At 36.9% G+C, this 15,810-nt stretch overlaps 1 protein-coding gene across 1 annotated transcript in view; it reads left to right on the top strand.

Moving 5' to 3' along the window:
- The window catches only part of LOC112046780 (forkhead box protein F1-like), a 74,782-nt gene extending 70,942 nt beyond the window's left edge, over positions 1-3,840 (top strand). Inside the window, exons 2-3 of the mRNA XM_052890683.1 lie at positions 1,041-1,284; positions 2,438-3,840. Coding sequence (XP_052746643.1) covers positions 1,041-1,273 — 233 coding nt within the window. The 3' untranslated portion in view covers positions 1,274-1,284; positions 2,438-3,840. The remainder of the gene's footprint in view (positions 1-1,040; positions 1,285-2,437) is intronic.
- The last annotated feature ends 11,970 nt before the right edge of the window (positions 3,841-15,810 follow it).

The following is a 15,810-nucleotide window of genomic DNA, read 5'->3' as shown; positions in this document are numbered from 1 at the left end:
ATCTCATAATATTTAATACCTGACGTTTCCGTGACGTTGTAAACTAAGCCTAATTATTGAAATAAATGAATAGTGACTATTTATTAACCCCATTCCATTTATTACATTCAGTACCTAAATTGTATCTATTTAAATCTATCTATACATAATATTATAAGGCTAAGCTCTCCGCCGCGTCTGTCTGTCTATTCGTAATAAACTAAAAGAATAATGGGCCTGTAGCCAAGTGGCACGTCGATTCTCTTTCTACGATCGCAAACGCTTCGAAAATTAAAAAATGTTTGGGTATGACATTTGCTATCGACACGTCACGTGATCAAGATATCGATCGAATCTCAGGGAATTGGTCATTCCCAGACATTCTTCTAGTTTTCGAAGCGTTAGCGTTTGTAGAAAGAGAAACGACGTGCCACTTGGGTACTACCACTACTGTTTAGTAGCGAACGCCCGCGACTTTGTCCGCACGGAAATCAATGTATACTTTCAACCTCTATTTCACCACTGTAAGGGTTGAATTTTAAAAAATTATGAACAAATTTTTAAAACTGTAACTCTAAAATTGAAAGACTTACCATACAAACTTTTAATCCCTATTTCACCTAAAAAAAGTTCCCTATGTATTGCTCCAAGGTCCCGTTTACCATTATACCAAAATTCATCTTAATCGGTTCAGCCGTTTAGCCGTGAAAAGGTAACAGACAGACAGACAGACTTTCGCATTTATATTTTATTGATATACAAAAATAGCAATTGTAATTTAACAAATTGATCATGTCATGTCGTAATCAGTGCGCCTAGTGGGAGTTTTCAATATTTTCATACTGTTACTATCACGTTGACGTAAACGCAAATTTATATGGAATTGAAACAGTTGTGCAGTGGTGTCACTAGGTGGCGCTGTTTCAATTCCTTAGAAATTTGCGTTTACGTTACGTGACAGTAACAGTATCAAACTGCCTCTAGGTCCTCTGGTATATCGATTTACTCGATATACAATCAGTTTTGTACGTCGATTAACGTTTCACCGTATATGCTTCAAGGTGCAGCGCCAATGTTTCCCGGAATGCGCGGTGTCCACGGACAGATGCTGTCAGGCGGTTCGTTGGTGGGCGGTTCTATCGGCGGGCTGGGTGGCTTCGGCCACCACATGTCGTCGCCGCTGCCCGCACCGACCCCCGACCGCAAGCCCCCCACCCCGCTGTCCTCGCTGCAACCCTCTGCAGCCATCGCGCCAACGTCGGTACCATCGACGACATCAACACCTTGGATTTGAAAACTTATTCAGTATGTATTATTTCATGGCCTTTATCAACCAAACAATACACCTAGTCATTTTTTTTATTGAAAAAGAAAACAACAAGGAAGTTAAACTAACTTATCCTAATAACTATACAAATCATGCCCACATGGAATGGTGGCAAGAATACTGGCTGCATTGCCTCACTGGACAGCTAGGCTGATCCTTGGCAAATAATGAGCCAGAGTTAGCCAGAGAAACTTATACAAGCAGTAAAGATAAATTTGACTTTTTACAAATTCAATTATCTGATGACACTTTAGACTCTGAAGCTACAATTCATAACCAAAAAGATAATAAATATTTTTATAAAAAAAATACAACCGACTTCAAAATCTAAAAACGTACCCACTAAACTAAAAAGCAAACAATAACATCATAATATGTTCTACCTGCTGATCAGTATGAAGGCGGTGCTAAGCCGGTGATGTATTAATTCAAGCCTACTTACTATACTAAATGGAAAAGTTTACGAACACACTAGACACCCATATAATTTTCGAAAGTTCCCCTCAATTTCTTCAAGATTCCATCATCAGATCTTGACATGATGCCAATGGGACCAAATGGGGAATATACTGTTTCAAACAAAAAAAGAATTTTTAAAATCGGTCCAGGCGTCTTTGAGTAATCGGTGTACATACATAAAAAAAAATACCGACCGAATTGAGAACCTCCTCCTTTTTCAAGTCGGTTAAAAGTAGTCCCGTACAGTACATTACACAACAGTACAATTAGTAATTTAGAAACTGAAAGTAATATAATTAATAAATAATAGATTTAATATAACTATATGTTGTCAAAATCTTTGGTGTAGATCACAGAACGTATGAAAGCTAACGCGTGTAGATAATAATAATTCCTATAAATTTTATGTCAACGAGAAAATGTATGACCTGAGATGCTGAGGAGTGAGATAAAAACATGTTAAACAAGAAAAAGTATGCTTTTATGATGATGATGATGAATGAATTGGCATCTTTATCTGACGATGCTCAACGCTTTGATTTATCACGGTCTCAAGCCACCAGCATACAGCGGCTCCCTGCAACCCGCTTGATATCCTTGTATCCACCTACAAGTTAGTGGGGGGCTTACCAACGCTTTCAGATGTTTAATACAATTTTTTTTTATTTACAGATTCAAACTTCTTATTGAAATATTAAGAAGAATTCCATTACGTCACGTCTATAACAATCAAGGTCTTGTAAAAATTAGAGGTTCTAAATCACAAAAATGAATTTTGAACTTCTACATGAAATTATCACAATTAGTTTTAATTAATTAATTAGTTATTAAAAAAATATTTTATCGTATTATAAAAAATCTAGGTGACGATAAACGTTCGTTTAAAAATGAAACATAAATGTTTAGTGTAACTATTTTTGCCATTATGGATTATATAAGTATAATAACCATTAGAATACATGTAGTGTATTAAATTGTTAAACTAACACATTGTGCTTGTCTATGAATAGACACAAGACGTAATTTTTAGTCACTTTCCAGAGCTACGTACAATTTTTTTGCTTCAAACACTGCAAAAGCATGATGTGTTAGGTGTTCAAAAGTAATTGATGAGTTGAGAAAATTAAATAAATCTATTGGTATATCAGCATCTTATTTTATGTTTTTATTCAATTTACTCATAAAAAAACTATTTTTTATCAAAATCTTAATACGTTCAACATCTACAAGGACCTCCGCGGCTTCGGCAAGATTATCTCTATAAGTTCTGGACGGATTTTTATGCAGTTTCCAGCATTAGATAGAATTTTTGATGAGAAAGGTTTAGATATATAATTTGTCAAGAATTTGTAAATATGTTGAGATAAATTACGACGAAGATTGTTTGATGTTTTGGAATAGTGAAGAACTTGGAGATTTCAATAAAAACGCTCCCTAATACCTTCGAGATATAACAAAACACTGCACGATGGGATCGTGTTAGACTGAAGGCACAGGATGCGTTGCGGCGCCGCATCGGATAGATTTCACCGTATCATAGGGCACACGAGCGGTGCGGCGCCGTAGCAGGGTTGGACAGTCTGTAAATCCTTGTGACACACAACTGAGCGGTGCCGCTCCGACGTCGTAACGCATTCACCCCTCACCGTCTCATCTCGGTGGTTGCAAGTCCGGTGCACCGCAACGCATCGTGTGACATGCCACAGATATTTCTGTGTAAGACGAGGCAGCGACACCGCTACACATCGCATATCAAAAGTTCGCGATAAATACATGACACTCGCTGTCATTTACCTTAAATCTGGTGATAGCCAGACCTTTGTTTTTTATTAGAAAATAAAAGATTGTCAAGTATGAAGTTCCTAAAGCCACTACATGGCCACCAAAGAATAGCAAACCAAATCTATAGTTTCATAAGTCTAAAATTTGGCTGTGGCTGCACTTGCATTACAGATTTTTCTAAAACTATGAGTCCTTGCACATTTTCATTTCTCTTGCATAGGGAAACAACAAATATGTGCGATCAAAAACGTAGCAAACAGCAAAATTAAGTGCGCATATAGCAATGTCGTCAATCGTAACAATTGTATCCTTATAAATTTGTACAAGTGCTAAGGCAAATAGAAAAATATGTATTCGAGTAAAGCCTACTCTCAATTAGGCACGCACTCGACCATGAACTCACATGGTTATTTTTTCACGATCTCACCTGATTGTAAGTGATGATTCAATCTATGATGAAAGCATGCCTTTCGGTTTCTACACGACATCGTACCGGAACGCGAAATCGCTTGGCGGTACGTCTTTGCCAGTAGAGTGGTAACTACCCACAGCCGAAGCCTCTCACCAGCTAGATCTGGACCAATTAAGAAAAACTCAATCGGCCCAGACGGGGACCGAACCTAGGACCTCCGTCTAATAAATAAAAGCTTGCAAATGTAAAGCGTCTTGTTGGTAAGCGTAGATGAGGCCTGATTGGGACGCACTTGCCTAGGAGATGCCTATTCGCTCTTGTAATAAAGATACCCAGGTTGTAAGAATAAGGAATAATACACTTCGGAGAGAGTTACTCTTATATTCCCTTGCCATGCATCTATGAAATTAAGACATAACGTTCAGTACAAGACACCAATGACATAGGGATGAATACCCAAGCGGTGTCTTGCAGTGCAATAGGGTAGTTGACTCATATTAAAATTAATATAAACAATATTAAGTGTAGTACATGAAATAAGGGTCCGAAATATATCGATATTAATTAATTAAAGTTAAACATTTCATAGAAAACTTAATTTTAAAATTATGATTTAATCAGTTTTTGCAAACGTCAAGTATGCTGTCGTCTATTAAATGACGTCACGATGTTACTTGATTCCACTAAACGTCAAACTAATTATTATCAACTAATAATTTTTTCAAACACTCCGTTTAGTTAAGATTTAGTGTTAACGTGACGTCATGAAACATTTAAATAATAGACCATCGCGGCCGCGTTTTGGCTCGTAGTGTAAAAAAAGTATTTGAAAATTACTTGAATTTTGTATGACATATACAAATATGACAATTTTTCCAATCTTGTAGTCACAATCAAAAATGTCAACTAGCCTATTGCTTAATGCAACTCAAATAGTTCCTGTTATAAATATCTGGGTTTTAAAAGAGTGTATAATATCTTGCATTCGACGACAAAAGATAGAAAACATCTACTAGTGCTTTAAAAGTTATGATGATTCACCACTTTTTAGTCAGCCCGAAATGTACCAAAAAATTGCATTTTTAAGTTATATTAAGATACTCGTATATAAGTACATTAAATTAGCTGTTAAAATATTATTAGTATAACTCTGTAACATGAGCATCGTATTTACATATTTATCATAAAGTAAGAGGCCGATCCAGCAATTTTGCCGCTCCCGGCAAAGATAAATTTTGCCGCCCTTTATAACTTAGAATAGTATAGGTTTTTGAACCTAGATTATTTAGTAAAAAAACTAGTCGAAAAAAACAAAATGATTTTGCTGAGGAATAAGTAAATTTTGTCCCACTTCATTTTTACCGCTCTGAGCAAATGCCCTGCTTGCTTTCCCTGGATCGAGCCCTATATGGTACTCATCAACCAATAAGTCCATGTGTCTGATGTCATGCGGATCGCGACCAACACACGATCAGGTTTATGGGATGTCAAGCCGTTAGCGCTGCAGGCACGTGCACGTGTTGGTTAATGAGTGGCTATCATTATGGCAAGAAAAAAGCTTATTTCACTTTGCTATTTTATTAGGACACAAGTTCTGTTATTATCATTATATGTTGATATTATTTTATAAACTTATGTTTATTATCATACTTACACATCTATACATAACAGTTACTACACTTACTTACAAATGAATGAAGCCATTTAAAAGTGTAGGCTTAGTTCATAGAGCACATTTTTTTCTCAATAATCTTACTAATATTATAAACGCGAAAGTTTGTATAGATGTATGTTTGTTTGGATGTTTGTTACTCTTTAACGTCGCTACTACTGAAATTTGAAATGAAAATAGATTTTACTCTGGATTAACACATAGGCTACTTTTTATTCCGAAAAAATCCATGCATTCCTGAGATTTGCGAAAACTTGATGATTTTAATGGTATGAATGTTTGTTACTCTTTCACGCCTCGGCTACTGAACCAAATTACCTGAAATTTAAAGCAGAGATATTTTGCTCGTATAGTATGGAATAACACATAGGCTACTTTTTATTCCGGAAAAGTCCATGATTCCCGCGGGATTTGTGAAAAAACTTAATTCCACGCGTTCGCCAGTTTATTATACACTAGTAAATGCCACGTGGTTCCCGTTTCTGTAAGATTACAGGGATAAGATATAGCCTTCCTCGATAAATGGGCTATCTAACACTGAAAGAATTTTTCAAATCGGACCAGTAGTTCCTGAGATCAGTGCGTTCAATCAAACAAACAAACTCTTCAGCTTTATAATCTTAGTAAAGATTTTATTAAAATACTATTACATATATGAACTATAAATATAATAAGTTTGCGTTTTCCAACTTTTGAAGCATGCTTTTTGCTATAGCTGCGCTTTCTTCAGATTTTATTTCGTAATATAAGTTAGCAAGTCTACTTTTAATACGTTATATTACATATTTCTTATATAGAAATATATATAATTTAAGTTAAGATGACAATTTAAGCGTAGTTTGTAGGATATATCGATCGATCGATCGAATAATGTAAAACAATCCAAATTAATAAGTAGGTATTGTACAAGTTATTTTATGTACTGTATATATTATTCATTAATTACGTAATGTAGTGTGTAAGTTATAATCTTTTTTAAATGATTGTTGTTAAGAACCTTATTATTTCGAGTTAAGAATTATTTTGTAGTACCTTGGAGTATTGTAATCGTAAGCTGTTTCTTTTGATTTTAAATAAATTTTAATCTATATTTGGGTTGTTTCATTTTTTATATTGTTTCATTCTTGGAATTATAAAAATGTTTATTGACTGCCTCCGTGGTGCCGTATGCGCGGTGGATTTACAAAACGGAGGTCCTGGGTGCGATTCCGTGCTGGGCAGGGATTGTTGTTTTCATAATTGATCCAGGTCTGGCTGGTGGGAGGCTTCGGCCGTGAATAGTTACCACCCTACCGGCAAAGATGTACCGTCAAGCGATTTAGCGTTCCGGTACGATGTCGTGTAGAAACCGAAAGGGGTGTGGATTTTCATGCTCCTCCTAACAAGTTAGCCCGCTACCATCTTAGATTGCATCATCACTTACCATTGGTCATACATTTTTTGCAATAGTTCTAAGGACATAGAAATATTTAGTCGTTAAGTATACGCTAAAAATCGTGCAGAACAGTGCCATGTGAACGGGGGCTTACATATGTTTCATAAAATCTATTTTTCATCACCATAACAATTGAACTCTGCGATTTTATGCTTCCCTGGTAATGTGAGGTTACTTCAGGTCAGGTCAAAGGCTTTGGTAGGTTATACCTAGCCACCCATATACATATTGTTTGTCCTTTTCTCTCGCATCACACACTAATCAATAAACTACGAGTACCTACATACCAGCATCATACATCAAAGTGCAGATGCAGCGTCATCAATCAATAGATCTGGATACATAGGCAGCAGCGTATATGTTGACCTACGAGTATGCGCAATAACTCATTTTCGGGCGTTAACGCGTAACCATAGCAACACAATGATGTCATTAGATCATCATCATCATCATTAACAGCCGATGGACGTCCACTGCTAGACATAGGCCTCTTGCATGGACTTCCAAACAAAACGGTCTCGAGCCGCGAGTATCCAGAGGCTTCCAGCAACCCGCTTGATATCCTCGGTCCAACTAGTGGGGGGTCGACCAACACTGCGCTTTCCGGTGCGGGGTCGCCATTCCAGCACCTTGAGACCCCAACGTCTATGTGGCCTGTGCCATTAAATACCAACGATATTTTACACTAGAGACACGGCACTAGCTCATCAAAACGGATAAATGTGGATAATTATTGTCGTAATTTTTTTTTGTCGCTTATTAAACAACGAAAGTTATTTTAATAAATAATTACCAAAGTATTGTCTACAATGTCTATGTCATGTGTTTTCAGGAAGTGTAAAAACTTTATATACTTAAATATATAAATATTATGTAAATAATCACTAAATTGTGCTTAAGTGCACACTTTGGAGAAGCTAAATTCGGATAATTTTTGTGATCTTGTAGGCACGTAACATATCTATCGTAATAATAATTTTTTTAATTTATTTATTAATAATTTATTTATTCATCGTTGATTACTATCAAGTAAGAAATTAAATTCTTTGACATCTTCTAAATTATTAGACCACAAGCAACTTTAAAAATGTAAGAAGAATAAATACTGTTTCACGTTTACCATTATTTTTTTATCACAATCATCATTACCCATATTTCATTATTCAACCCATATTCGGCTGAGCATAGCATGAGTCTCTTCTCAGAATGAGAGGAGTTAGGTCTTAGTCCACCACGCTGGCCAAATGCGGATTGGCAGACTTCACGCATGTAGAAAAATTAAGATAATTCTCAGTTAAGCAGGTTTCCTCATAATGTTTTTCCTTCACCGTTTGAAACACGTGATATTTAATTTCTTAAAATGCATACATAATTAACTAAAAATTTGAAGGTGCAGCTCCAGATTTGAACCTACGCCCTCCTGAGGCAAAGATCATACCCTGGGCTACCACGTCTCGAACCCAACACATAGCAATATAGTTACGAACATTATTAACCTTTTGTTGTATTTAATTTTTTTATTAGATGCTTGGAGGTCACTGGATCAGCTTCCACCTTCACACTGGAAGTAAAAGTAAAAATAAAAAAAATAGTAATGATTTTTTCCGCTTTTCTCAGCAGAACCTGTATTCCGAATCGGTTGTAGAGGCATAACAAATAATCAACTTGACGTTTCAAAAGTGCCTACGAAAAGTTTCATTTGATTTGATTTGTTGTTTGATGAAACCAATTTTTCAACTTTATTGGCAGAATCTGTACAATGAAGAGTCGTAACTACTCATAATGTAGATTCTAGTTCTGATATCAATAGAACTCTGATCTTTCATGCACTCCTGGTAATGTGGGTTCAACTTGGGTTATAGATTTTGATGTATCTGTCCTTGTCTATCACAATAACACTGTCACACGATCGTCACACTCCATAGAGTAATTAATTTTTGTAGATGTATCGCACCCGAATTCACCTAAATTGTTTGCCGTTTTTTAAGGAACGCGATAAACTCACACATCGAAATATTTAGCACCATTACAACTACTCACAACTACAAAACTTATTCACAACTAGCGGACGCCCGCGACTTCGTCTGCGTGGAAATCAATGTAAACTTTCAAGCCCTATTTCACAACTTTAGGGGTTGAATTTGAAAAATTTATGAATCACATTATATTTCGTATTTTTTAGTTTTGTCCAAAAAGAGTAAAGATAACATAAAAACTCCATGCTTTCTTTCATAATAAATAATAGTAAATATTCATCGTTCGTCACGAACTGAAATTATTAATGTTTACCTGCGATCTAATGAAGATTTGGCAAAGGGAAAACTCTTGAGTCATCAAACTAAATGTCCGAATTATTTTGTATTTTTAGTGCGTGCTAATTGCGTGTTTTTTAAACTATTATTTTTATTGTTACAAATTTGAAGTAATTGAGTTAGAATTACTTAGAAATTAAACGCAATCACACGCAACTTAATTCTTTTAGAAGTTGTTGAACATTCTTTATGCCATTCAACGACACAAAAAATTTTTTATGGAGACCGGACGAATACGATTAAAACCAATTTATTTACCAATTTTAGGTCCTTCAGTGGATTTGGACTTCCAATGAAGGACCAGGTCCACTGATACTGGTAGGCCTTTTTAGGAACTTACAATCTCTAGTCGCATGCATACCCAGCGAATCCCTGCGACTCACTTGATGTCGCCAGTCCACCTGGTGGAGGGTCGACCAACTGCGCTCTTAAGTATGGGGTTGCACTTCCAGCATCTTAGGACCCCAACGTCCATCGGTACATAGTTTGAATTATGCGTTCCGCTCATTGCCACTTCAGCTTCGCGACTCGTTGCGCTGTGTCGGTGACTTTAGGTCTTCTGTAGGATCTCCTCATTTCTAATTTGATCACGCAGATATACTCCGAGCATAGCTCATTCCATCGCTCACTGTGTGACTCTGAAGCTTCATATCAGGCTCATAGCTATAATTATTAACACGTACCTACTTGTAACTGCGGTTGATGTATTCTCACCAACCCTCAAAGAATCAGCATTATATGAACTCAGAATCCCCCTAAGGCTGCCAATCCACCGAAGCGGAGCGAGGCAAGAAACGGAGAAATATTAACCAACTAGCGGACGCCCGCAACATCGTCCGCGTGAAATTCAGTTTTTCACAAATCCCGCGAGAACCAAGGATTTTTCTCCCATTCATCAAAATCCTATTTAAGTGAACGTCTTCATTTTTTTTTTTTTTTTTAATTCTTTACAAGTTAGCCCTTGACTACAAACTCACCTGATGGTAAGTGATGATGCAGTCTAAGGTGGAAGCGGGCTAACTTGTTAGGAGGAGGATGAAAATCCACACCCCTTTCGGTTTCTACACGGCATCGTACCGGAACGCTAAATCGCTTGGCGGTACGTCTTTGCCGGTAGGGTGGTAACTAGCCACGGCCGCAGCCTCCCACCAGCCAAGTATTCATCATAGTAGCTCCAATCTTTAGAATCAGTAGAAATCTAAAAAGTTTCATAAAAACTTTTATTCCCTATTTTATCCCCTTGGAGGTAGAATTGATCAAAATCCTTTCTTAGCGAATGCTTACGTCATAACATCTACCTGCAAGCCAAATTTCAGCCCGATCCGTCTAGTGTTTAGGGCTGTGCGGTGACAGATCACTATGTCAGTCAGTCACCTTTGAATTATATATATTTTGATAGGATTGCACAATATCTCCGCTCCTCTTGAGTGGACAGGCTTGCAAGCTAGTTTAAAAATATATATAAAACCGGTAAGCGGAGCGGGGTAACGGAGCGGGTTTAAATAAATTAAAATAGTAAAAATAATTAGTAATAAAGTCCGTTTCTCCGCTAAGCTACCTCGCTCTGCTCTAGTGGACAGGCAGCCTAGTACATGAAAAGAGGCCAGGCCCTTTGTAGTGGTTACTGGTAGTTTCAGAGCCCAGAGATCAAATCTTTACACATTATAAACAAAATCCTCCGCCGTGTCTGTCTGAATGAATGAAGTTTTCACCGCATAATAGAGTGACTTATGAGAAATAATATTTCAACCAATGATGATAATTATTGCTGGTATTGGAAAAAATCAAGACGCCTAGAGCTTTCTTCGAAAAATCTCCCTAACCCCTTTGAGACATAACAAAACAATGATTGATGGAATATTCGTCTTAAATTTCATTTTAAAAGTCTGGGATGGCATAATACCTATCTTTTAAGGATGACTCACTAAAGTCATTTTATCTGATTCGCACTGGTGCTAGGAATTCATTGGATCATCTATATACATATCTATTACTTGACCAGACTCAGACTCAGACTCAGTCAAAGTTTTAAATTGAACTCTGACCTGTTATGATTCCCTGGTATTGTGAGTTCACTTCAGGTTATAGATTTCAATAGGTAGGTGTGTCATCTACATGTGTCCTTCTCCCTCTTATAGCACTGTCCCATGAAGGCATATTAATCATAGATATACATAAACTGCATCACAATGCAGACAGTAGAAATCAATACATATGAGCCTGCGTATCCAGAGCTCTCTCTCTATCATTTGCCTCTGATGCCGTATGTTGTATCAGGCTGTCGTATGTTGTAAACTAGCTAAATAAATAAACATATTTGTACTAGCGGACGCCCACGACTTCGTCCGCGTTGAAATCTATGTCAACTTAAAACCAATATTTCATCACTTTGGGGATTCTTCAAAACTCCTTCAATTACATTATATTTCGTATTTTTTTTTTCATGATTTATGAACAAATTAATGGAAGGCTTTCCAAACAAACTTTCAATCCCTATTTAACCCCCTCCTCTTTTTAATTTAGGGATAAAAAGTAACCTATGTTCTACTCTAAGGTCCCATTTATCATAATACCAAAATTCATCTTGATTGGTTCAGCCGATTAGCCGTGAAAATGTAACAGACGAAAAGACTTAATTTTCACATTTATAATATTAGTAAAGATAGTAGAAAATCCGTATTAGAAACAAGCAATAAACAGATGGGTGAAGATTTTGAAAATACGGATCTTTGACTAGTGCAATATTTATGTGTACACACATAGCAACACAACCCCAAACTCGCAGCTCGTATTATAAATATAATACACAATATAGCAACTTCGTCGGAGATTACATATTTGTGCTGTTTGCGGTCGAAACTCTAGGACCGTGAGCTCCGAGTACTCGCTTTCTTTTTAAAGAAATTTGCCAAGCGATTAGTCGATGCCTCCCGTGACCAGAAGGCTGAAATTTAAAAGTCAAAGAATATTTATTTTGAAGGAAGATATTTAAAGGTCAAAGAATCAGTATTGCCATACAAAGTGGCTATACTGCCAGCCTTCTGGACATCTTACCCGAACATCTATTCGATACGAATTATATGACGTCTCTAGGTATAATTTAAATTGGTTATATTTGCTTTTTTAATAAGTAGTTATTAGTTTAAGGTGGTTAATATAGATATCTTACGATAATAAAGTTAAAGTCAAAGACAAAAAAAAATATATACTTTTACAATATTTATAAAATATGTTTCTAGAACTGTATTATTAATCCAGTGGTTAGTCAATGTTGTTTCAGATCACGAGGTCCTGGGTTCGAGTCCTGGGTTGGGCTATGAGTTAATGATCTTTTAATTTTCACTTGACTGCACACGGGATGCACTACTCCCGGTAATCAAAGCCCCAGAGTGCACCGGGAAGAGGTCATCCCGGCTGTGGCACTCCTGAAATAAAACTAAACTGTGCTCTATTTTGTATTCTATAAGGTATATTTCAGAATGGAGAATATAGGGGAGTTGTGGAGCATTATTTTCACATTGACAATATAGAAACTTGTAATAGTAGATTATGAAACGATTGCATAATGACGATCATAAAAGCACGAGTTGCATTTTATAAAACGAACGAAGTGAGTTTTATAATAGAGACACGAGTGCTTTAATGCTAAGTTATGCACGTTTAATACTCTACTTTATCTAATCTCATGAAATAGAAATCTAACAAAATTATATACTACAACATTTTCCGCGACTTAGAAGGTAAAGGATTTGTTGTATTTGTAGCACTTTACAATATATCCGCAAGAGTTTGTTCCATATCAGAGCTCGAGTCAGTGATTTTTATTTATACTTACACATTTTTACACATTATACTTACACGGTTGAGGAACTGGATCCTTAAAACCTGCAACCTCCTAAAGCCTCCACGGTCGAAACTCCATAATTGGCTTCCATACTTACTTATGGTAGGAGCATGAGCTGACAAACTTTCAGCTTTTATAAAATAACAAAGGTTTGAGGTTCACATGCTCTCCGTCTATAAGGTTTTTATTTTTCAACTCAATACCTCCATCCACGCGTTGATGTGTTTTGACAAACGGAGACCAAGACAAACTGACAACAAAGTGATCCTGTAAGCCTACCCTAATCAAATATTAATATGGTGTCTCACAAACTGATTCATGCGTGACTCTTTGGGTCACCTGACTCATGGATGATGGACCAACTCTTATGCTGACGCTTATTTGGGCCTTGACATCCGTTCCGTTCCTAATTTGAGGGACGTTTCATACACTCTCTTACGTTTATGAATCCCTTGTACCGTGAGTTCACTCCAGGTTATACCAACGCTCTTTATCCTTGTCTCTTTTGTATTGCTATCGCAATTTGAATCTACAATCAATACAATTCATTACGTATATTACGTAGTATAAGTATAGTACTCTATCGAGAGGACGTCACCAACTGAATACATGTATGTATAAAATAGGTCATCTCAATCAACTTGTCATCCAAAGTGAAGTAGGCGAGTTGCTGTCATTGGCGAGGTGACCGCGCGCGGTAAGCCAGGCGTAGCCGAGGCGTTTCCGTTACGTGTATGACTCGTAATAATGAGTGAGTTTTGACTCTAGACGTAAGTGTGAGAATGTTGTAATATACGCCTTTTATGACATAAACGGCTGTACTTGGTTTGATTGAAGTTAGCTTTTAACAGTATTAAGGGACTGAAGACGACGAACGTTTGGGGTTGACGGGTTCTCCGTCTATAAGATTTTAATTATTCAACATACCTCCATCCACGTGTTACCGTATGTTGACAAACAGAAACCCAGACAAACTGACAACAAAGTGATCCTATATACTAGGACACACTCTTTTACGTTTATGAATCTCTTGTACCGTGAGTTCACGATAGGTTATATCCTTGTCTCTCTTTTGTATTGATATCGCAATTTGGATCTACAATCTACAATTAATTCATTACTTAGACTCTACGTAGTCAGCAAGTAGTATTAGCATAGTACTCTACCGAGAGGACGTCAGAGATTACATAGATCTTAAAATGTGTCCCTTATTCGCATTCTTATAATTATGACGTAGTGTAGTGTTACGTAATTTATGGTGCAAGGATAGTTATAGGCATGTATAACATGGATAGTCGGAATTTTTTAAATTGCTTTGTACTACTATTTGTATGTTTGAAAACAAAAAGTTTATATTTTAGTTAAAAAAAAATTGGTTATGCAGTTCGGCTCCTACAAGTGGACTCGTCAACACCTTACAGTTATGGAAAATACTCACGAGCACCCTGTATACATAGACGTACCATAGAAGGGGACCTAATTTGCGGGACGTTTTGCTACACACACTCTTTTTACGTTTATGAATCCCTTGTACCGTAAGTTCACGCTAGGTTACCTTGTCTCTTTTATATTGTTATCGCTATTTAAATCTACAATCAATACAATTCATTACGTACATTACAGTATTAGCAAAGTACTCGGAGGACGTCAGGTATCAATAATCAACTGAACACGTGTATGTATAAAATAGGTCCATTCATATTCCTTTTAGACCGGGTGACCGGTCTAAGCTCTATATCCTCTTTCCAATAAGGTGTCAGGCCAGGGCATATAGACATGTGGTAAGTCGATTCTCTATCTACAAACGCTAACGTTTCGAAACTTGAAAATTCATGGGAAAGGCATTCACTATCTACAAGTCACGTGATAAAGTTGTCGATCCGATCTATCATTCCCATACATTTTGTTAGTTTTGAAGCGTTAGCGTTTGTAGAAAGAGAATCAACGTGCCACATGGCTAAAGCCCCTGTCATTGTAGTTTGTTGGTTAGCCGGTGATGATGTTGGTGCTCCAAATACTTGGTCATATCCGGTACCAAAAAAAGCGAACATGTGCTAGTCAGGCTTCCGGACTGTAGGTATTGGATTAAGTATAGCTATATTAATTAAATACTAAGTAAATCTTTAATGATTTTATATTACAAACTAGCGGACCCGGCCAATCTTCCCTAACAAGACTGTTTATTTACACAGATGTATAGTTTCAAACTTTTCTCTATACTTGTAGTATTAAGCTCAGAGGATCAATCGCCTAAAATATCCTTGATGATTTTCTTAGGAAAATAAATCTCACTGGTCCCCAAGCAGGTCTGGTCTGGTTAATTCTGTGGGTGGCAAAGAAGAGGTTCAGGACAAGATTTCAACTTGTCATCCAAAGTAAAGTAGACGAGTTGCTGTCATTGGCGAGGTGACCGCGCGCGGTAAGCCAGGCGTAGCCGAGGCGTTGCCGTTACGTGTATGACTCGTAATAATGAGTGAGTTTTGACTCTAGACGTAAGTGTGAGAATGTTGTAATATACGCCTTTTATGACATAAACGGCTGTACTTGGTTTGATTGAAGTTTGCTTTTAACAGTATTAAGGGACTGAA

The sequence above is a fragment of the Bicyclus anynana genome, chromosome Z (genome assembly GCF_947172395.1).
Source record: "Bicyclus anynana chromosome Z, ilBicAnyn1.1, whole genome shotgun sequence".
NCBI classification, from domain to species: Eukaryota; Metazoa; Arthropoda; class Insecta; order Lepidoptera; family Nymphalidae; genus Bicyclus; species Bicyclus anynana.
This window is presented reverse-complemented; position numbering and strand designations above follow the sequence as displayed.